The 24,392-nt window shown below is 34.6% G+C and overlaps 2 protein-coding genes and 2 long non-coding RNA genes across 9 annotated transcripts in view; 2 read left to right on the forward strand and 2 right to left on the reverse strand.

The window, feature by feature from the left end:
• LOC309486272 overlaps window positions 1-24,392 on the reverse strand; it is a 233,032-nt gene that overhangs the window by 81,336 nt on the left and 127,304 nt on the right. The window lies entirely within an intron of this gene.
• LOC309486277 overlaps window positions 1-24,392 on the reverse strand; it is a 75,591-nt gene that overhangs the window by 50,181 nt on the left and 1,018 nt on the right. The window lies entirely within an intron of this gene.
• cacul1 (CDK2 associated cullin domain 1) lies at window positions 453-16,244 on the forward strand. 4 transcript variants are annotated; one of them, XR_014201405.1, is made up of 9 exons: window positions 453-790; window positions 7,835-7,961; window positions 8,055-8,157; window positions 10,254-10,349; window positions 10,448-10,550; window positions 11,561-11,650; window positions 13,241-13,379; window positions 15,246-15,523; window positions 15,562-16,244. XR_014201405.1 is itself a non-coding variant. In XM_082153480.1 (8 exons), exons 1-8 carry the CDS (start codon window positions 592-594, stop codon window positions 15,283-15,285), a joined length of 897 nt encoding a protein of 298 aa, XP_082009606.1. In that variant the 5' UTR covers window positions 453-591; the 3' UTR covers window positions 15,286-16,244. The 4 variants fall into 4 exon arrangements, 1 of the variants encoding a protein (XP_082009606.1); XR_014201406.1 differs by having other exon boundaries at window positions 15,246-15,509; XR_014201407.1 differs by having other exon boundaries at window positions 15,246-15,505.
• The window catches only part of mypn (myopalladin), a 36,257-nt gene continuing 31,074 nt past the window's right edge, over window positions 19,210-24,392 (forward strand). The window contains exons 1-3 of one of the 3 annotated variants that reach the window (XM_082153274.1): window positions 19,210-19,445; window positions 19,479-19,593; window positions 23,164-24,078. In XM_082153274.1, coding sequence (XP_082009400.1) covers window positions 23,168-24,078 — 911 coding nt within the window. In that variant the 5' untranslated portion in view covers window positions 19,210-19,445; window positions 19,479-19,593; window positions 23,164-23,167. Of the gene's footprint in view, window positions 19,594-23,163; window positions 24,079-24,392 lie in introns of all 3 variants that reach the window. The other 2 variants (XM_082153273.1, XM_082153275.1) reach the window with 2 other exon arrangements.

Below are 24,392 nucleotides of genomic sequence, written 5' to 3' on the forward strand. Positions count from 1 at the left end.
TAAATATCTTTAAACAACATTTTGATTCAAGTGAAGAAAATGGAGGCAACTAACGTTAGCATATTTAGAATGAAGAAGTTGCCAATACCAGGTAAATAACAATCCTTGAATATATCGTTTTACATTCAATATTACCAGTTTTATATATATTTATGTTCCAGGTAAAATAAATAAAATATCAAGCAAGTGGAATGTACCACCTAAGTTTGATAATGCAGGTATATCGAATCACGTATATCATTTATTAAATTAAATTTAAGTCAGAAGAATGGTAGTAGAGTGGACAATATGTCAAATGTTTATGTTTGAAGAATAGCAAGATTTTTTACTGTGGTATTATCCTACTCAATCAATCATTATTTCCTTAAATCTTTTAAATAAAAATACATTCATATTTTTTCTATCGACCGCGGACTCTTATTTTGACATGTTGTTTTGACGCATCCGCCGTATAACGGAAGTCCGTGTCGCATCTCGCTTCGGATTGACAACAAAATAAACAGGAGTGAAAGTGAAGTCGTGAATATGCGTGGATCATCGATCAGCTGAAGGGGATTTGAGCTGACATGGACTGTTAGAGTTGTGTCAGCGATGGAGGAGATGGAGGAGGAGCCGCTGGAGGGGATTGAGGATGATAACCATAACTGTGGCGCTGAGGGAGTGTGTGTGAGTGTGTGTTCACCTGCGCAGGTGTGTGTGGATGAGGACTCCAGTAGTGAGTCCGATAGTTCGGGCACTTCTGCGACTCACGGCTCCGCGCTGCTCCTGAACTCCGCGGCCTCCAAGTTCCGTGAGTTTAACTCTGAGTCTCAACTCCTAACGGTACTGTACACTGTCATGTGTCTGAGGGCAACACCATGGTAGCTACTTTGATACCATGGTAAAGTTACAAAAATTCTTCTTGCATGGTATTTATTTCAAGGTACTGCTAAGAACATGTCCAAAACCCGTAACGTTAGCCATAAATACATATATATATATATATATATATATATATATATATATATATATATATATATATACATATACATTCATATACATATATATATACATTCATATACATATATATACATTCATATACATATATATACATTCATATACATATATATACATTCATATACATATATATACATTCATATACATATATATACATACATATACATATATATACATATACATACATATATATATATATATATATATATATATGTATATGAATGTATATATATGTATATGAATGTATATATATATATGTATATGAATGTATATATATGTATATGAATGTGTATATATATGTATATGAATGTATATATATATGTATATGAATGTATATATATATGTATATGAATGTATATATATATGTATATGAATGTATATATATGTATATGAATGTGTATATATATGTATATGAATGTATATATATATGTATATGAATGTATATATATGTATATGAATGTGTATATATATGTATATGAATATATATATATGTATATGAATGTATATATATGTATATGAATGTATATATATATGTATATGAATGTATATATATGTATATGAATGTGTATATATATATGTATATGTATGTGTATATATATATGTGTATATATATGTATATGTATATATGTATATGCAGGGTTCTCAAGTTTTATCAAAAGCTTGGAGTGAGATCACATGCGGTTAGGGGAGGAGCCTTAATGGAGGCCCGCCCCCGCCTGTCCCCGCCCCCCAATTTTACCCATTGTTCATAATTAACCAGCACAAATTGAAATTATAACAATTGGTAAATCTGATAAATGACAGAGCAATTCATCACATCAAATATACTATTTAATGTTATATTTCAAATTACAAATATACAAAAATATAACAAATTGCCCCTCGTGAGAATTTTTTTTGCATTTTAATGTTAAATCCATCAATCTGGTGCACTTTGAGAGTTCAAAATTAAAAGCTCCAAACTATATTCAGTGTGCAAATTAAACAAAGAAAAATTTAAACTTCTTTTAGTTACAGTGTCTATTTACATTACACCTACTACATAATAATAGTTATAATATTAATCCTATGACCGTAATAGCTATATTTTGTAAAAACAAATGCACTAAAAAATAAAGGAAACTTTCATAATTAGATTTGTACCTATTTCTATACTTGAAAGAGATAAGCACATGATCTTTTATTTTGACGCAAACTGCATCAAGCTTTTATTTTGGCGGAAAACATGGTTTACAAACGCCTCTCATTAAATTTCTAGTGAATTGCGGTAATCGTCAAATATGCAGATATGGAAATAATCTGTAACTGGGTTATGGGTTCCTACACTCATGACATGGCCTAAGTGTTTTGAAAGTAGTTATGCTTACCGCGGATTACTCATCTCTCTCCTGATCCTCCTCACTATCATCATCATCACAGGAGCTGATGAAGGGCAGAAAACATACTGTATATTTTGACACAGTTTACAGTGTCTGCTTTAAGGGCCAGTTTCTATTGTTTCACGCTATTTCTCTGCACATTCCTTGCGTTTCTTCTCCATCTCGCTGAATATTTTGACAGATACACACTGACACTGCTGCACGCTCGCTCACTCGTTTAAAGTTGTGATTTGGCCAGCCCAGTGTCAATCAAGAAAAGAACCAATGGGCCGCTGATCTACATGTTTCATGGGCTGGTCTGTCAGAAAAAAAAAACCTACTTTTTTTGACCAATGCATTACACCAGCACAAACCCAGCGCGTTCGCGCGATGTTGTTGGTTACCTAGTAACGAACGTACGGTGCGTGTGCGTGCGCCTCGTACACAACGTTATAAAGCTTGCAGGACAACTTGGTTGGCATTGCCTTTTCAGCGTGAGAAATACATGGTGTGGCGTGTGAGCGTGTGAACTGGTTGAATTGCGTGTGTCTCACGGCCAATGCGTGAGACTTGAGAACCCTGTGTATATGTATGTATATATATATATGGGAAGCCGTTTTAGCCTAAATTGTACCCAGCGTTACTCGTCGTAATTGCATTTTTACTAGTAAGAATTCAATTAGAGAGCTCTACAATTCAGTTCTTACTAGTAGCAATTACAATTAGAGAGCTCTACAAATGAATTTTTACTAGTCATATGTCTCCATTGACTTCCATTCATTTTTAATTACGGAGCTCTACAATGGAATTGTTACTATAAGAATTACAATTAGAGAGCTCTACAATTGAATTGTTACTAGTTAGAATGTAATTGCAGAGCTCTTTAATTCAATTACAGAGCTCTGCAATTATACATATCTTTAATTCATATTTTTACTAGTAACAATTCAATTGTAGAGCTCTCTAATTGTAATTCTTATTAGTAACAATTCAATTGTAGAGCTCTCTAATTGTAATTCTTATTAGTAACAATTCAATTGTAGAGCTCTCTAATTGTAATTCTTATTAGTAACAATTCAATTGTAGAGCTCTCTAATTGTAATTCTTATTAGTAACAATTCAATTGTAGAGCTCTCTAATTGTAATTCTTATTAGTAACAATTCAATTGTAGAGCTCTCTAATTGTAATTCTTATTAGTAACAATTCAATTGTAGAGCTCTCTAATTGTAATTCTTATTAGTAACAATTCAATTGTAGAGCTCTCTAATTGTAATTGCTACTAGTAAGAACTGAATTGTAGAGCTCTCTAATTGTAATTGCTACTAGTAAGAACTGAATTGTAGAGCTCTCTAATTGAATTCTTACTAGTAAAAATGCAATTACGACGAGTAACGCTGGGTACAATTTAAGCTAAAACGGCTTGCCATATATATATGTATATTTAAGCTAAAACGGCTTGCCATATATATATGTATATTTAAGCTAAAACGGCTTGCCATATATATATGTATATTTAAGCTAAAACGGCTTGCCATATATATATGTATATTTAAGCTAAAACGGCTTGCCATATATATATGTATATTTAAGCTAAAACGGCTTGCCATATATATATGTATATTTAAGCTAAAACGGCTTGCCATATATATATATATTAGGGTGGCCCTTAAAGGTAGGGTAGGTAGGAATTTTATAAAAAACTTTTTTCCAAATTTGTTTAAAATTTCTATATATATCAATACATAATTAAAATGTAAGTACTCTGAAAAAAAGAGTATAAAAATCGAGTGACTCTAGACCGTTTAATCTGCATTAAACACAGCTCATTATTTCCATCCGGGACGAAACAAAGGATTGGCTTAGGCGACTGTCACTCTCTCGCAACCATGGCAACCACCCTTTTGCCACAGGATCTGCCCACTTGCGCGCACCCGTTTGATTTGAGGAATTCAAGAGGTACGGAACCTAGGAATAGCACAACAATGGCAGAGAAAGAGCAATCAAAATTCACATTACCGGCATATATGCAGTTAGCGAAGGCAAACAAGGCAAAAAAAGGAAGACAGTACTAGAAAAGGTAATGAACAAAAAGTCTTTGGATAAACAAAGAAATAAAACGCGTGTCAATATCCTCGGACCCTAGTTGCACGGCCTCTTGCACGACCTCCTCTGCTTCGCCCTCGACCCTGGACCTGTCCTTACTTGTCTCTGGAGTGTAGTCCTCATCAGAGTCAATGCTTTTATCATGGAAACTCTTACATGCAGAACACCATATATGTTATGAATCTTACACGAAATTCATCTTCATCACAGTGTAACTGATGGTAATGGAAAAAACGTGTATCAATGCAACCTGTTTTTAGCTTTGCCTTATAGATATTACTAGCTCGTTAGCGAATCAAAAAATATATATTTTAAACTTTACCAATGCTAGCTTGATAGTGAGTACTAAAATACATCTTATTTGTTTATATTCATGATAAAGTTAGATTTTTTTATTACATGTGATTCTGACATGATGTCACTGCATGCACTGCGCTCCTCTCCGCTCGTCTCAGGTAAATAGTGCGTCTTCCAGCTCAGCGGTCGGAGTCGCGCGTTCATGTGTTTTGGGGGCGTGGCTTTGGAAGGAGCCCAGAAGGGAGGGGGTGGAGTGAATGGAAATAATGAGCTGTCTTTAAAACAGTCGTGAGAGGTCTAGAGACACTCGATTTTTATACTTTCTTTTTCAGAGTTCTTACATTTTAATTATGTATTGATATATAAATAAAGTTTAAACAAATTTGGAAAATAAGTTTTTTAGACAATTCCTACCTTTAAATGTAAGAAAACATTTTTTTTCCGTTTTTCTGCAGCCTGACCCGCTAGATTTGTTCCATTTATGCTAAAAACACCCCAGAAAAAAAATGGGGCAAAAATATTAATATTTAGAGGTAGCTCAAGCACATCAAAGTTCGCGTTTTTTTTAGGCAATTCTACAAGTCAGCAAAATTCTTCATTCTAAAACGTTTAGCATTGATCATTGTATTCAATACTATACACAGTTTGCAGAATGCATCAAATCACATAGCCTATTACTTGATCACGGTTCAGTGTGAGTACTATATTAATTATTTAACCAACAACATACATTTGACTATTGTAAGATAACTGATGATACGCATCTTTTCACATTTAGTCCAGGCAAAGTAACTAATTTTGGAGCCAAAAATAGAACTAATTGTAAAATAATTTTTTGCAGCTTAGATCATTTCTATGAGGTGTCCAGAACAACATACTAAAAGTCCTAAGAAATCCTAGTTGAGGAAATATGTTAAATTCTCATCAATCCGAGATGTTTGCCAATAAGGCCAGGCAACAATACACCCCAATGGGGCTGTTTTTTTTTTCTTTTACTCCTATCAAAATGAAACTTTACACAATGAAAGTACCCATGAAGAGTCAAATTTTTTGTATTACAAGTTTCTTTGCAAATGAATTTGAATATGCAAATGAGCTATACACTAATCGAATATAGGCTACCCAAAATACACCCGCATAGGCTTAATTTCTTCCTTTACTCCTACCACAATAAAACTTTACACAGTGAAAGTATACATGAAAAGTAACATTTTTGTTTTACAAGTTTCTTTGAAAAATCTATTTTAAATATGCAAATGAGCTCAACACTAGGCCTAATTGACTTATGGCCAAGAAACCATAAAGTCACAAGTAGAAAAAACAGGGGCCAAATAACTAACACATTCATGTCCATTCAGTAAGTTAACCTATGCATAAACACCATACATTTGAAGTCACTTGCCACACTTACCTGGGTCACTTGCCACAAAAAGACTTATATTGACCTTAAGAATTGATTGCACAATCTTGCCTCCAGTTGCTTTCTAAGTTCTTTTTTTTTTTTTTTTTTTGCGAACAAGCCTTACCTAATGACATTCCCCCACAGATAACATCAGAAGAAAGTCAGAATAGCCATCTTAGTCATTAGTAACGTGGTGAGATTAAATTTTGGCCTGGTAGATTTACAAATGATTGGTATTGTTGGTAAGATTACGAGATTACAGGCAGAAGTCATTCTTACCAACTAAATGATTCACTCTCACACAGAAGACGGATTAAAGCCTTATTGGCACACATCTCGGATTGGTGAGAATTTAACATATTTCCTCAACTAGGATTTCTTAGGACTTTTAGTATGTTGTTCTGGACACCTCATAGAAATGATCTAAGCTGCAAAAAATTATTTTACAGTTAGTCTGTCATAAAACGCTACTTTGCCTGGACTAAGTTTGCACAGTTCAAAGTCAATAGTTCAGAGTTTCTTTACAACACGCATTTCTGTGAAAGTGGCTTCGTTAGCCCGTCGTTAGCACAATTTATGCTTCTGCAAGAAATGCATAGAATATATTTTGTGCAAAATAGGTGTAAATTCAGAATTGCCATTAAATAAGCAAGTATGTAATTTAAATAGTTTAGATAAAATTATGCAAGTGGTAATTATCACAAATTGAGCATAATAACTGATTATACAAAATTTCAACGTCATCGAGCCACCTCTAAATATTGTTCAAATGAGCTCATATTTTGCCTGAATTATTTTTTCATGTATTGGAACAACTTGAGGGGGTCAGACAGTTATAAATCAAAACTTGAAAAATAAGGGCCACCTTATATATATATATATATATATATATATATATATATATATATATATATATATATATATATATATATATATATATAAAAATATATAAAAAAAAATATATATATATATCAAAGAATAAAACAAATTATATATAGAATCTGTTCAGCAAAGAATTAAAAAATGAAAAATCTTAAACTTATTATTTATTTATTTATTTATATATATATATATATATATATATATATATATATATTCATCAAAGAATTAAAAGTTAAATCATAAAATAATCATATATATATACTATTCTATTCATCAAACAATAAAAAAAAATATATATATAATCTGTTCATCAAAGAATAAAAAAAAATCTTTAATCAACTGAAAAAAACTGATTAATCAAACAATTACAAATTAAAATCTTAAAATACTTATATATAATATTCTATTCATCAAACAATTAATACAAACATCTTAAAATAATTGTATATTCTATTCATCAAACAATTAAAAATGAAAAATCTTTATATATATATATATATACATATATATATATATATATATATATAATTATTATTATATATTTTTTTTATTATTATAATTTTTTTTTATCATGTTATTGCCTTGTTTCCGTGTCTTAAAAAATATTGCTATATCCAAAAACATGGAATCACAAGTATTACTATAGTATTACCTCATGATAATACCATTGCACTGAATACGGTATTATTTGAGCACCATGGGTCGGTTCTGCAGAATACTGATATCATATTAGTATGAGCTAGAGAAGAGGAGTTTGTTGCTTTGACCCTGATGTTCATGTGTTCGTGTGTGCAGTCCTGAACGCAATGACAGCAGAAGATTACAGGACCGTTTACTGGCCAAAACTAGAGCGAGCCATAGAGCATCTGCTCACCCAGAGCCCGCTGGAGCACATCTCCATCTCATACGAGCAGATCTACAGGTGAGGGCTCCTTCCAGGTGAAGCATCAAACATCGTGCTCGTGCTCGGGTTTGTTTTTGAGTTAACACATATTTCTGCTGTGTCCTCTTCCAGTCACGTCTATAAGTGCGTGTGCCAACAGCACTCAGAGCTGCTCTACAATGACCTGATGTGGAAGATCACGTCTCATCTAGAGCAAGTGTCCTCTGAGCTACAGGTCCGTCCATCCACACACTGACACACTGTGACACTGAAATCATTCTCTCACATTCAAATCAAGTGTTTGTGAATTTTTACATTGATCTACATGGCAAGATATGATTTTTAGATAAAAGAAACAAAATAATACATGCATAAATATGTATTTTAAAGACCATTTTTATTGCATAAAAAAATTATATATATATATATATTGCACAATATGATTTTAAGATAAAATAACCTAAATAATACATGCATAAATATATATATTTAAAGTAATTTTTAATTACATTTTAATATAAGGCATTTTTATACATGGCAAAATGTTATTTTAAATAAAAGAAGCAAAATAATGCATGCATAAATAATAACTATTTCAAAAGTCATTTTTATTAACACATTTTAAATAAAAAATACCAATTATTTTATTAAGACTTTTTATTTATTTATATCGTTTTTTTTATTGTTTTTATAAAAAAAAAAAGACATTTAGCAAGTAAATAATCGGTAATTATAAATGTCTACATAAAAAAAACGTTTTATTTATTTTCTTTTTATTAATATTTTAATACATTTGTACGGAAGCCCTGAACCGCAACGTAAAAAAAAAAAAATTACGTAAAAAAAAAAAAAAAAATTACGTAAAAAAAAAAATATATGAAAAAAAAAAAAAAAAAAGCGATCATTTCGAGATTAAAGTCGAAATGTTTCGAGATTAAAGTCGAAATGTTTCGAGATTAAAGTCGAAATGTTTCGAGATTAAAGTCGAAATGTTTCGAGATTAAAGTCGAAATGTTTCGAGATTAAAGTCGAAATGTTTCGAGATTAAAGTCGAAATGTTTCGAGATTAAAGTCGAAATGTTTCGAGATTAAAGTCGAAATGTTTCGAGATTAAAGTCGAAATGTTTCGAGATTAAAGTCGAAATGTTTCGAGATTAAAGTCGAAATGTTTCGAGATTAAAGTCGAAATGTTTCGAGATTAAAGTCGAAATGTTTCGAGATTAAAGTCGAAATGTTTCGAGATTAAAGTCGAAATGTTTCGAGATTAAAGTCGAAATGTTTCGAGATTAAAGTCGAAATGTTTCGAGATTAAAGTCGAAATGTTTCGAGATTAAAGTCGAAATGTTTCGAGATTAAAGTCGAAATGTTTCGAGATTAAAGTCGAAATGTTTCGAGATTAAAGTCGAAATCTTTCGAGAATAAAGTCTTCCGTAGAAGTTGTGTGTGTGCTTGCCGTTATTTCACATTGCCGCACAGGCATTCATGCGTGTGCGTGTGTGTAAATACATGCGCTTGTGAAGTCGAACTGCCGTCTATAATAGACACCGTACGTTCTGGATACATTTTAAGTGCATCATTCTGTATCCAATCATTTGGCCGGATCCCGTGATTTCCTCAAATATAATAACCACTGGTGGTTGAGGAAAGATTCCCTGAAATGATTGTAAAGCGCTTTTAAGTGTAGGCCTACAGTAGACATATGAAAGCGCTATATAAATGCCTCATTCATGCATTCATTCATTCATTCATAAAGCTGGATATCTTGATCCAGTCTGACAGTGTATTTTATAAAGTCCTATAGCCTATTGTCATGTTGGTAGACCTGTAGAATATCCCTTTGTTGAAAGCCCAGATAAAAGTAAAAAGCTATTATTTTGTCTAGATCCAGTTTACACACACACACACACACACACACACACACACACACACACACACGCACGCACACGCATGAATGCCTGTGCGGCAATGTGAAATAACGGCAAGCACACACACAACTTCTACGGAAGACTTTATTCTCGAAAGATTTCGACTTTAATCTCGAAAGATTTCGACTTTAATCTCGAAACATTTCGACTTTAATCTCGAAACATTTCGACTTTAATCTCGAAACATTTCGACTTTAATCTCGAAACATTTCGACTTTAATCTCAAAAATGTATTTAAAATGTTAATAAAATTACTTTTTTAATTTATTAATTGCATTAATATTTTCATCAATTTTGATTTAGAATTTGTATTAAACTGGAGTGCATGTACTGAAAATGGCCCGTAGTCGTAATGAAACTCTGATCAGAGCATCAGAATAATAAAGCATAATCACCTCTTCTAAAGGCCAGTCCTCCAGAACATCTGATTGAAAACTTCAACGTGGCTCTGACTCAGTACACCGCCGCCCTTCACTGCATCGTTCCCGTCTTCATCTACATGGTAACATGCAAATAGTCATTGTTTTTGGATTCGATCTTATCAGATCATATTTGAATTCTGTATTAATGCATCTGCCTTTGAACATGACTTTGTTAAAGAACAAGTTCTACATTGAAACCAAGCTGAACCGAGACCTGCGGGACGACCTCATGAAGCTGTTCTCAGATCATGTGGCCGAGAAGCACGTCAGTGTGTTACTGCGTGAGTGTGTGTCACAAGAGTCCTTTATATTACTGGACAATGATTTTTTTTAGATTATAAAGAAGAAATGCAATTTTATCACATTCTAACTGGAACTTTGCAAATACACAGCCGTTCAAAAGTTTTGAATCGGTACGATTTTTTACGTTTTTAAAATAAGTCTCTTCTGCTCACCAAGGCTGCATTTATTTGATTAAAAATACCAAAAAAATTGTAATATTGTGAAATATTATTAGAATTTAAATCATCTGTTTTCTATGTGAATATATAGTAAAGTGTAATTTATTCCTGTGATCAAAGCTGAATTTTCAGCATCATTACTCCAGTATTCAGTGTCACATGATCCTTCAGAAATCATTCTAATATGATGATGTGATGCTCAAGAAACATTTATGATTATTATCAGTGTTGAAAACAGTTATTTACATTTTTATTTCAGGATTCTTTGATAAATAGAAAGTTTAAAACAACAGAATTTATCTGAAATATAAAGCTTTTGTAACATTAAACACTATCATTCAAAAGTTTGACGTCAGTAAGAATTTGTATAAAAAATTTTGTGGGAAGAAATAAAATAAATCAATACTTTCATTCATCAAGGATTAATTAAATTGATCAAAAGTTACAGTAAAGACATTTATAATGTTACAAAAGATTATATTTCAAATAAATGCTGTTCATTTGAACTGTCTATTAATCAAAGAATCAACATTGATAATAATAATGAATGTTTGAGCATCAAATCATCATATTAGAATGATTTCTGGAGGATCATGTGACACTGAAGACTGGAGTAATGATGCTGAAAATTCAGCTTTGACCACAGGAATAAATTACATTTTAAAATATATTAAAATAGAAAACAGTCATTTTAAATTGTCATAATATTTAACAATATTACTGTTTTTTTGGTATTTTTTTAATCAAATAAATGCAGCCTTGGTGAGCAGAAGAGAGAGAAGGAAGAACGGCACTGTACATAAATTTTGTGTTTAATTGTTGTTTCTCAGCTCTTCTTAAAAAGGCTCATTCCATGCCGTTTCTAGTCAAGCCGTCAACCATGGAGAGTGTCGTGAAAGGTCTTTACTCCCTCCGGCCAGGTAAGATGTGTTTGACTGTATTAGTAACACACACACACTACACGACAGGCAAGAGTTCAGGTGTTTGTCAGCGATCTCCACTAAACTGTGGGCGAGTGAAAACCGGGGCTTTAATGGTGTGATGAGAGACAGCGGACAGAAGCACTGTCTGTGTTCCTGAGCCGAGCTTCAGTTACAGGGGTGTGTGTCAGTGTGTTTCATGCACATCAGTGGTGTTCGTCTTTCACAGATCCAACAGGCTTTAGATGGAACAATTTGAACTGGAGAAATGTTTGATTATGCAAATATCACTTTTCATGTTTTTCATGACGAACATGAAGCAGGGCAGCAACTCACTGTGTGATGAAGCCTATAGAGAAGGCTGTTAGAACAGCTCAAATTCAAGATATCAGGGCAAAAATGCATTGATTTTTTATTTTTTTTTATTTTTATGTCATCACATTGTTTAGAGCATAAGAAACAAATGGTAAAAAAAAAAAAAAAAAAAACATTTTTGAAAAAATGATATTGTATTCATACGTTATGCTCTGTCCTCTGTAGTGACACCAGGACTCGGTTGTTTAAAAAATTAAATGACATGAGATTATATGTATAGGCAAAAACAATGTTTTTGGTTTTTTTTCAATCGCCAATACATTTTGGGGTTTCAGGATTTTTTTTAACCAAAATTTGTATAAAGATGATTCTCATCTGTTTTTATGAAAGATATAATGGAATGAATTGATACACCATTTTACTTTATGCAATATGTGGGTAAAATGGCAATTCAATGCAATGCATCTATACACTGTATCTAATGTGCATTAATGTGTTCCTGGAGCAACATTTCATGAAAAAAGAAGTGTAATAATTGGAGTAATAATTAGCAACATTTTAATAATAATATCTAATATTTCATAGGAATATAGATGTATCATTTATTTCCATAATCTCTTGTTGTGTCTCACAAAATGCCTGATAAACATGATGTAAGTCCTGATGTCTCTACAGTGGACATGTATGAAATCAACGCCCTGTTCTGGAACAGAAAGTCATTGTTTAATTTGAAACCCCATAATGTTTCCTGAGATGTTGGTTTATGAAATACAATGTGAAAAGTAGTCAGATTTAAATTATAATTACAATATATTATCGTATTTCCTACATTTGATCACTAAATTAATGTCAGACCTTTTTAAAGACCAAGGAGAAGTTGTTTTCATGGTGAAATGTCCAAACCTTTGGTGTCTCTGAAAAGCCCTGAATCTGCTCTTTACAGGACACACAGGTTGTGTCATGTGACATGTATGATGTCAGAGAAATTCACTACAATATAATGTCCACTACAGTGCACAAAAGTCTATTCCTGGGTCCCATATATATATATATATATATATATATATATATATATATATTTATATATTTATATATTTGAATCATTCTGAATGCACAATAATCACAAATTTGTTCACTTTGGAAACAGTTCAAATGACATTCAAGCCAAAGATTTCCACCTCTAACATATCACTTCTTTCTAAAATGCACCACAGTAGTGTATGACAGGAGACTTCAGTCAAGATGACGTTATATCCACATGTTTCCCCCCCACAGACTGGGTCCCTCTCGCTCCGGCTCTGTTCTCCAGATTCATTCCTCAGATCGCTCCTCCGGCTCTGGAGTCTCAGCTGGAGTATTACGCGGCGCAGGACCAGAAGCTGCAGATGGAGCTCTGTCAGACCGGCTTCTCCAGGTGACGCACAACCTCTCATATGCACATTATGCTAAATAATGTTATGGAAGTAAAATAATGCCATATGCATTGCATAAATATATGCATAAAAATATGCATTGCATTAATCGTGCTTGTATTTTTAGGGCTTGCATTTATTTAATGGGCTGAATATTGCCTGGTGAATATTATAAGGTTGTATTATTAATATTTTTGAAGTGAAATCTGAAAGGTAAATATGGATTATTGAATTTTTAATAATGAAAATGTTTGTAAAATGTTTTGAATTGAAATATTCACAGCTTTAATATACAATGTTGAATTTCAGCCCATTAAAAAATGCATTCCCTAAAAATACAATGCATTAAAATACAAGCACGATTAATGCAAAAGTTGAAATTGTCATTCTAAGTCAAAATTCTGAGAGAAAAAGTCATACTTGAGATAAAAGGTCAAAATTATGACAGTCAAAATTATGACTTTAAAAGTCGAAATTGTCATTCTTTGTCAAAATTAAGAGATGAAGTCATAATTATGTAATAAAGTTGAAATTGTCGTATAAATTGTCTTAAATTAAAATTGCCATAGTCAAAATTAAGATATAAAGTCATAATTATGATATAATTTGTCTTAAATCGAAATTGTCATACACAGTCAAAATTATAAGTCATAATTGAGATAAAAAGTTACTTAAGGCGAGACACTACAGGTGAATAGGGTAACATTTTTAACTAGCAGATATCACCATGACACTTTCTCAGTTGATTACCTACATTAAGATGAGAAAAAAAATGTATTACAAGTTTTCTGTAATTTAATGTTTAAATATGCAAATTTGGCAATATCTAATTAAATATGTGCTAATTTGCATATATATAAAAAAAAAAAACATCTGAGTATTGGATAAAGCAAGGTTAAAAAAATGTCATTGTGTTCACATATTAGATGTGAGAAAAATTACAGAGGGATTTATGGATATCTACTTTTGTTATCCTGTAAACCAGAATATAATGTCAATAGCCTTAAAAAAAAGATTTTCGCCATGTTTTTTGGAATAAAATGTTATATAAATCAGGCTAGGAATAATATATTTACAAATCCCTCTGTAAATGTCTTCATAATATAACTAGGTACAAGACTGGAGAGTTTGGTGTATATCGGTGCGACTGAAGTGGAGATTTCGGACTTGGAGAATGAGAGAAAGGTCATTTTGAGAAAACGGGCTTTAAAGATTTATCATCAGCCAATGAGATTGCGCATTCAGCCCTTTTACTTTCACGATTGGTTGCTGATAAAAAGGAAATGACCATATTTGGATCCGACAGCATTGTACAGGAGAGAGAGAGCTTTCCAGCGGTGTGTGTGATGACAGGGAGCAGACAGAGATCGCGGAGCAGCGGGACTCGGAGGATTAAGAACGCCAACTTTTGTTGAATTATGAGAAATCATGCAAACAGACAAAGTGTAATAAAATAAAGACCTAAATGTGTATTCTGGACTTTTTTTTCACCACAAGTCTGAAAGTAGACATGTTTATTGAAGACAAATATCCAAAAATCTAAAAAATTGACCAGTAACAAAAAAAACTATGTTTTTGCCTGCCGTGTCTCGCCTTAAAAAGTAAATTTCAACTTTTAATCTCATCATTATTATTTAGACTTTTCATCTCGTAATTATGAAGAAATGTGCTTCCATAAATATTCAAAAAGTCACACATTTAACCTGGAGCCACAGTAAGTGATGTGAGAAACAGCAGATATAAAGGACGTCTGAGATCCGGGTGTGAAACACAAGCACGATTAATGCAATGCATATGTTTCAAAAACGTTTGGCATTATTTTACTTTCATATAATATGCCTCTCTTGACCTGAGCCGTTGTTTTGCAGGGGCGATCAGTCTCGGAAGCGAGCGAGTGAAGAGTCGTGACAGTGATGTGGGATTTGTACACTACATCAGTGAGCTGAAAGACTCCCAACACGCCCGGACACACTTGATCTGATGCAGAGGCGCTTCACACAGTCCTTTGGGAATTCTCGGATATTTTGAGGATTCAAAAGCATTACAGAACTACACAAACATGAGCAGCATCACTATGGCCTTCATTGTGTGTGTGTGTGTGTGTGTGTGTGTGTGTGTGTGTGTGTGTGTGTGTGTGTGTGTGTGTGTGTGTGTGTGTGTGTGTGTGTGTGTGTGTGTGTGGAGACACTGTCCAGTTAAACAGGAGCTGGATTTATGGAAATGCTCTTTTCTCTTGTTCTGGATTTGCTTCACAGAGTTCATGATGTTTCCAGGTTGGTTTGTCCGATCAAGCCGGCTGTTTTCTCGTTCTACTTCTAAGTTATTTTTCCCTCAGTGGAATCATCCGGTGGTCTCAGAATGGATGGTTTAATGCGTGTTAGACTGAAGAAACGTGATGTTGGATGTTTTGCCAAGTGATGAATGAAGGTATTCAGAATCCAGATTAACACCTACTTGTGTTAAAATGCAAAGTTTTATTTTATTTTAGGATCACTACTGTAGTGAACCGAGTTCTCTTTGGTTGGACACACTTTTATTTGACGACCACATTACCTAATAATGACGTGCCTTTGGCTATTTGCCTTTCTTCCTTTTAGACTTTTTAAGTGATATGTGATATGTAAATCATCATTTATTTTTTATGACAACTGCAGATTTTTTTCTTCTTTTTGCATCAGTAAATAATCTAATGGTTATGGAAGCGCATTTCCGCCACATAAAAATAAATTATGCTGTGGTAATTATGACATAAGTCGAAATTGTCATTCTAAGTCAAAATTCTGAGAGAAAAAGTCATACTTTGAGATAAAAGGTCAAAATTATGACTTTAAAAGTCGAAATTGTCATTCTTTGTCAAAATTAAGAGATGAAGTCATAATTATGAAATAAAGCTGAAATTGTCTTAAAATTTAAATCGCCATAGTCAAAATTAAGAGATAAAGGTCCGGTTTCACAAAGATAGACTTTGACTATGGCTTAGATATAGTAGATAGTCAGACTTCAGATGGACATCTAAATCAGACCGTTGCACAAAGCACTCAAGACTCTGACTATCTTAAGTAGGACTACACTGCAATGCATTCTGGGTAAAATAAGACACTTTTCAAAACAAAAAACATGGCGGATCGAGTAAGCGCATTCAGCCGCTCAGTGCAGTTTACCCCAGAGGATAATATGTGTTTGTTGGAGGAGTATAACAGTTACAAGGACATTTTACTTGGGAAATTTAGCGGAGAATGTAGTAACAAGAAGAAATGTTTAAATTATGAGCCATTTTCCCTTTTCTTTTGGCTGTCTGTAATGTAACTGATTGTTACTGCTGGTTGCCATGGTGACAGAGTCTTAGACCTGATTTAGCCTGGGGGGAAGGTGTCTGGGGGTAAGTTAGCCTGGGGGGAAGGTGTCTGGGGGTTAGTTAGCCTGGGGGGAAGGGGTCTGGGGGTTAGTTAGCCTGGGGGGAAGGGGTCTGGGGTTAGTTAGCCTGGGGGGAAGGTGTCTGGGGGTTAGTTAGCCTGGGGGGAAGGGGTCTGGGGGTTAGTTTGCCTGGGGGGAAGGGGCTGGGGGTTAGTTAACCTGGGGGGAAGGGGTCTGGGGGTTAAGGCCAATTTATACTTCTGCGTCGGGTGCGCGTAGAAGGTACGGCGTAGCATACGCATTGACGTGTACCATACGTCGTACCCTTCGCCGTACCCTGACGCGCACCTCCTCAAAAATGTAACTACGCGTCGCGGCGACGCGGACCGCAAGATCTGTGATTGGTCGGCTGGATAGCATCGCGTTTCCTCCTACCCATTTCCGGAATGATCTTCTGCACTCTGCACCGCCCGCCCGCCATTTTTAAATTCCGAAGATCAGTGAAGAGCCATGGAAATAGACCAAGTGACCGAGAGATTGCTTGAAGAAGTGCGGAAATACAGCCATCTGTATGACTCCTTCAGTCGCCATTGCTCGTAGAAACCTAAACTCAAAACAGCCGCGAGGAATGTAAACACAGTGGAACTGGAACATTAAAACCCACCCGCGCCAACTAGCGTTTCGGCGGTGTAACTGCAGAGCAACACAGACATTCGCAGAAGTATAAATGCTCACGACGGCGTCGCCTACGTGCGTAGCCTACGACGTACACTACGGCGTACCCTCGACGCAGAAGTATAAATTGGCCTTTAGTTAACCTGGGGGGAAGGGGTCTGGGGGTTAGTTAGCCTGGGGGGAAGGGGTCTGGGGGTAAGTTAGCCTGGGGGGAAGGTGTCTAAATTTTTTGGTCTAAATTAAGTCAGTCTTTATTTTTGTGAAACAGTCTAACTTACATTAGACTAGTCTATGAGCACATGATAGACTCATCTAACACTATAGACCAGTCTAAAATAGCTTTGTGAATCCGGCCCAAAGTCATAATTATGAATGAAATTGTCATTCACAGTCAAAATTATGAGCAGTCATAATTGAGATAAAGTTACTTAAAAAGTCAATTTCAACTTTTAATCTCATCATTATTACTTTTTATCTCATAATTTTGTGTTTTCATCTCGTAATTATGAAGAAATGTGCTTCCATAAATATTCCAAAAAGTCACACATTTAACCTGGAACCACAATAAGTGATGTGAGAAACAGCAGATGTTAAAGGACTTCTGAGATCCAGGTGTGAAATAAAGGGCTGCTCGTAATTTATCTAGAATAAATACATGACACTGAAACTATAGTTAAGCCAATAACAAACAGTATTACATTATATAATGCTAAATAGATCATTAGTTAAATAGTTGAATATATATGATGTATATTCAAGCATTATATAATATAATTAGTAGAAAAAATATTTTTTAAAGTGAGTAGGAAGCAAAACATTGATCACCATATTCAGAGAGTTATGGGTAATTGCTGTAAAACTAAAGTCGACCCTCGGGTATGTGTAAAATAATCTTTTCAAAGATAGTTTCATTACAAAACAATGTATGAAAAGAGGAAAACGGCGACGGGACACTTGAAAATAAACAATTATCAACAAAAAGTTTGATCTTGTCTGTTTCTTTTATTTTATTATTTGAATTGAAAAGCATGATTATAATTGTGAGTTTTTCCCGTTGCAATAATGAGAACTCGAGGGTAAACACAGTAATGTCACAATGCAAAAGACTTTACCTAAACCCTTCATATACAGTGCATTATAAAATATTGTAATGCATTAATAATAATAATATGTTTAATTTATATAGTGCCTTGTAATGCACCTTATAATGCATCGTATGATCTCATGAATAACTGTTATAGAAGTTTAGAAAGTAAGTATAATGCATTAAAACTAATGCTAGGCAATGATTATTCTGTGAAAAATGTGTATTCTGTGTATAATTATTTTGTATATATAAATACACACATGCATGTATGTATTTAAGAAAAATGTGTTATTTATATATAAAATATTTATATATAAATTATGTATTTAAGTATATACATGCAAATATTTCTAAACTATATACATGCATGTGTGTGTATTTATATATACAAAATAATCATACACAGAACACACACATATATTATGTAAACACAAACTTTTATTTTGGATGTGATTAATCGTATAAAACACATAACAAGCAGAGTCTGCAAATAAAATGCATTTTATCTTTGGTTGCAATTATTTATGAAAACATTATGTATACCTTTATAATGCATTACACATAAATACTTCAAAATCTTAATTGTCCTCAAAACAGGGTTAATTTTGATTAATGCAAATGACAATGAATGTTCAAAATCATCTGTGCTTGGCATGCAAACATAACAATTATGTGTTTATTATTTAACTATTATTTCCAGTTACCGCCCATAATGCACTGCTTCTCTGCCCTCCAGACCGTCGTAGGTGCACCAGACTGGCACTGGCCAATGAGGACGGCTCATTCCCTGGCACTCGCTTCAAATCCCTCCACCTCCCTTCAGATAACCTGCCACCGACACGCTGACGGATGATTCTGCTTCATGGTGACAGCTCTCCCGGACAGGCCGTCGCTGCTGCTGCGCTGCTGGAGACTCAAGGTTAACTCTCCTCAAGACTAGGGAAAACTCAAGGTTAACTTTCCTCAAGACTAGGGAAAACTCAAGGTTAACTTTCCTCAAGACTAAGGAAAACTCTGGAAAGCTGGAGTTTCAGTGGATTGTAAGCAGGTGCAGTAGATCTACACACTTGTGGAGCAGAGCGTTCACACTGAAGTCAAAGGTAAAGCAAACCTTGCTGTCTGATGACCTCAGTGCATTGCATTTCAGTTAATGCATGCAAATACATTTTAAAGGCACACACTCTGTATAGATGTTTGTACAGACTATTTTAGATGTGCATGTCATAACGGTGCCTTCCTAGTAAATCATGTACACAAGAAATATGCACAGAATCTAATGTAATAGTTTATGGAATGATTCTAGCGATATGATGTTTGTATTTATCGTGTTGTATTTTGTTCATGTAAAGTGAGCTCTGACTATAATTAGCTGAGTGTGTGTGTGTGTGTGTGTGTGTGTGTGTGTGTGTGCGCTCTGGATTCATGCACACACCAGCTGCCCGGACAGGTCTGTTGGAAGGGCATCGCTGCTTCTGTTAATTGCTCTGATTTGAGTGTCAGGACCATCTGCAGGCATATCCCGTTTCTGGATTCAATAACAACAGGCCAAAACTTTCTCAGACTTTGCTTTGGGTCACACTTTAAATTGAGAGTCTTTTCATTTCAAGTCATTCTTTACTTCAGACCCGTAGGTCCATTTCAAAAAGTAAAAAGAAAATATTTAAACATGCATTTACGAACAGATATTATTTTAATGCAAACTTACATTCCAGGAAAAATTCCTTTTATCACTTAATGTAATATTATTTAAGACCATTATGATGCTATTTTTTGAATCACATGCATATAATTGCATGCATTATTATTAGACACAAACATTTGGCTTGCGCTTGTCCAACTCTTAACACTACATTATCATTTTAACTTTACTATATTTACACCACAAGTGCGCCATATAAAGAGAAAAACATTAAGCTCTAAAAATATATATCAAATATTTCTATTTTTAATGATGTGACCCAAGTGTTTTACTTTGTTTACCACGTTTAATACTTGGTCACCTGTAAAGAATGACATTTTTGCTGAAGGTCCTCTTTGGTTTTAATAATCATAACCACTCTCTTTTAAGCATTACATTTAATATCATGCACACCATAGCTTGAGCTGTTGTAATCCAGCACTATAAGCAGAGAGAATAACTAAATCATATTATGTTATTAAGACCATCACATACTGTATACATGTGTATATATTTGCATCAAAAAGGACGTTTCATACATTGTGCTCATATTCATAAAACACTTTTGCTGCTATTGAGGCGGATACGGGTACGGTTAGGACCGTTACACTATTTTAAGGTGATGTAGTTACATTTTAATAACTCAAACAAGTACTGAGTAATATTAGTTAACTACATGTACTTACTATAGAGTTATGGTTTGGTTTAGGGTTAGTTAAGTGTAAGTATGCATAATTTACTGTTATTACTACAGTAAGTATATGTAGTAACTGCGTCACCTTAAAAGAAAGTGTTACCCAGGTTTGGTTAAGTGGTAATTATTGGTGTAATTACACAAACCAATTACAGATGTAATTATATAGGTTTTTTTAAGTACAGGTAAGTAAGTGTATTGCATCAAATGATTAATAACATAATAGATAAAGACACTTAATATAAAGTGGGAGTGTGTTTTGATATTGGACTGTAAATATTAAAAATAATTCTGTTTGTTGTGACACAAAAACTTCTAAAACATCCAAACCAGATGCTTGAAATATTGCTGCATTTTTATACATTTCATGAAAACGGCGTTTGCTTTCCGGACTTTTCCAGCTTTGGAATGTTTAAGTTGAATATGTTATGCATGTATACTAGTACATAAGGTCATAAAAAACCTGGAAATATCAGGACATTTTATAGTTTTTATTACCAGGCCGGTGAAGACATGGAAATGAATGAAATATTGTAGTGAATATGATTTTTTAATTTTTTATTTATTCCTGTGCTCCTCTCTAAAATTCTGACTGCAGTCTTGTTAGAAATTATTATTTAAAATATCCGGTTATCAAAAATAACTGGAGATGTCATGTATAATCTTTGATCAGATATTTAGGAGTCAATTGATCTCATGTTTTAAGAGGAATTCTGTTTGTAGTGGCACAAAAATCTCCAAAACATCCAAACGAAATCCTTCAAATTCAGCTGCGTTTTCATCGTTTTAATAACTTCATTTTATTCTCCGGGAATATTCGGTTAGTTGGCATGTTTAAGTCATGCATGAAGGTAACAGAACACCTGGAAATATCAGGGAAATTGTATAATTGTCATTTTCAGGTCTGAAGAAGAGAATACTAACTTATAGTGAATAATAATTTTTCTAGTTGTGCTCAGCTCTAAAATCATATATTTTTATATCATCTCTGATTACAGTGTAAATTTAATATCAATGTGATATGTCTTTGTAGACATTTTGAATTGCTCAATGTAAACCGAATTAGTTTCTACAAGTAGGCATGATATCTAAGACTCGTTTATTGAAAGCTACTCTACTCTTTTAGATAGTTATAAATTAGGCCTACAATGGGTTAGCAGAAGACAATAAATCCCCCCTGTGGTGAAAATCCAGCTTTTAATGTAGTTTATATGTCTATGTGGTGTTTTTAATATGCTTACCATGTGTAAATTCATAAGTCAACACCATTTATATTGAGTAAAACACGGGTTGAAATCGCTGGTGTTTCAGACATCACAAACTACCTTGTAAACAATCAGGGGTGTGTTTCCCGTACAAAGACGAAACTCGCTGCTTAACTCAAATAGTACGATCCATCGTTGAAGAAATCAACTAGTTAGTCACGACTGTTTCCCAAAACCGTATCGTCGCAAAGTGGTCGTTCAACCACGTTGGTTTATGACGTCACGCACGTGGTGGAGTAATAACTTATTTTGATGAAACTGTTTGAGATCGAATCAGTGTTAGATGTTTTGTTATAAATTACGGACATGGCATCTGAGGACTAATTATCATTTTTCTCAGTTATTTTGCTTTATTTCCAGATTCAATCATGGGCTCGTTCTTGCGTACTAGAGCTCGTTCGCACATGCGCAGTCTTCAAAAGCGACGCTTTAAATCTCTTGACAAACTCAAAGACGTAAATTACATTTGTAGGTATTTTAAATAAAAGATATAAGTCAGCTTGGTTATTTTGCTCAAGACAAGGATTTATTAAGTCCACATGTCATGCAAACTAGAAACTCTGTTTCTAACCACAGGTCGAGATCTGTCGCTCCAAACACACAAGTTTGCGATGCTGTTTACGAATGTTCGTTAGAACGATGGTTTAGGGAAACACAGACTCGTTGAACCGCTGATAACGATGGAACTTGCGACCATAGTTGGCTAACGAAGCTTTAGGGAAACACTCATCTGGTCAAGGAGTGGATCTCTGAGCTGAGTGAGTGAGTGAGTGGAGGCGGGGCTCATTTGCATATTCATAGAACCGCGTATACTAAATGAGGCAAGGGTGTCGAGTTACATTCAAGATATGTTAAGGTATTTTTTTTTTTTTCAAGGAAAAAGCATTTAAATAGTCATTTTGGTAATCAAAGATGAGTTTTAAGTGATATAATCATTGACTACAGGCGGACTTAAAAAAATTCTGCTTCACCTTTGCCAAATGTGCCCAAAAACGTTCCTTAATGTTCTTAATCTTTGTCATTGTGTTTCCAGCATCATGGAGGAGAACAACATGGATCAGCCCACGTCTTTATCTCAGCTCTTACGAGAGAGTTATTTAGCCGAAGCCAGAGCCCATCACAGACACGGCGAGCCCAGCCTAATCGACGCGCCTCGACTTCTGGTGTACGGGACGGTCAAAGAGAAACCGGATGATTCTGGTGGGAAAGTGGATGCTCAGTTCCCAGACCTCTCTGCCTTCCTGAGCCAAGAAGAACTGGACAAGAGTGTGGATCTGGCCTGCAAAGCGATCAGCAATGATCCACGAGAATGTGAGGAGAGATGCCCACAAATGAGCCATTTCTCCAGCAAACCCACTCCAGAACCCAAGGTCGTGTCCGAGAGTCAATCAGTCCAGCCATCGATCCAAGAAAACACGATTAGGAGCGTCAGAACTTCCAGGGAACCTGCGGTTCCCGATTTCAAAAGACCCCAAAGAAACGCTCCTTATGGCTTGGAAACCCAATCCAAGAAGGAGTTCCTCAACAAGGCAGCCGACTTCATAGAAGAGCTTTCGTCTCTGTTCAAGTCCAACAGTTCTAAGCGAGTTCGGCCTCGTACTTGCAAAGCGCACCGGAGCCGATACCAGAACAAAACCCAACTCGATGGCACTTCGTACTCCATTAATGCTGACGATAGAGAACGGCCGATTCTGCTTGACCAACAAATGGAGGAGCCGATGGAGAACAATCAAGTCATGGACACAGAGGAGCCCGAGGAACCCGAGGAACCCGAGGAACCCGAGCCATCGTGTGAAATTGAGTGTGAAGCACCGGCTCTGATACAAGCGGAGGAACCCGTGTGTGAACCTCCACACTTTATACAGAAACTGAAAAGCAGGGAGGTTCCTGAGGGAAGTAAAGTCCAGTTGGATTGTATCGTCAGAGGACTGCCTGCACCTGAAGTCCGGTGAGTTTCACTTTTATTGGTGTACGTAGAGTAATTAGTGGTCAAATATTGCTATTGCTCAGGCAGAAAGCAGACACGTAGAAACTGCAAACACTATTAAAAGAAACGCTTCATATAGGGATCCAATCACGGAATCATTGTTTTGGATTTAGTTTTGCTTAAAACCTGTAGTCCATCATTTTATCCCTTAAAACTCATATTTGATCCCCAAAATCACATATTTAAACATTTTTCTTGGAAAAAATTCTTCATGCCTTAAAATATCTTGAATGTAACTCGACACCCTTTCCTCATTTAGTATGCGTGGTTCTATG

The sequence above is a fragment of the Leuciscus leuciscus genome, assembly GCF_965113295.1.
Source record: "Leuciscus leuciscus genome assembly, chromosome: 22".
Lineage (NCBI taxonomy): Eukaryota > Metazoa > Chordata > Actinopteri > Cypriniformes > Leuciscidae > Leuciscus > Leuciscus leuciscus.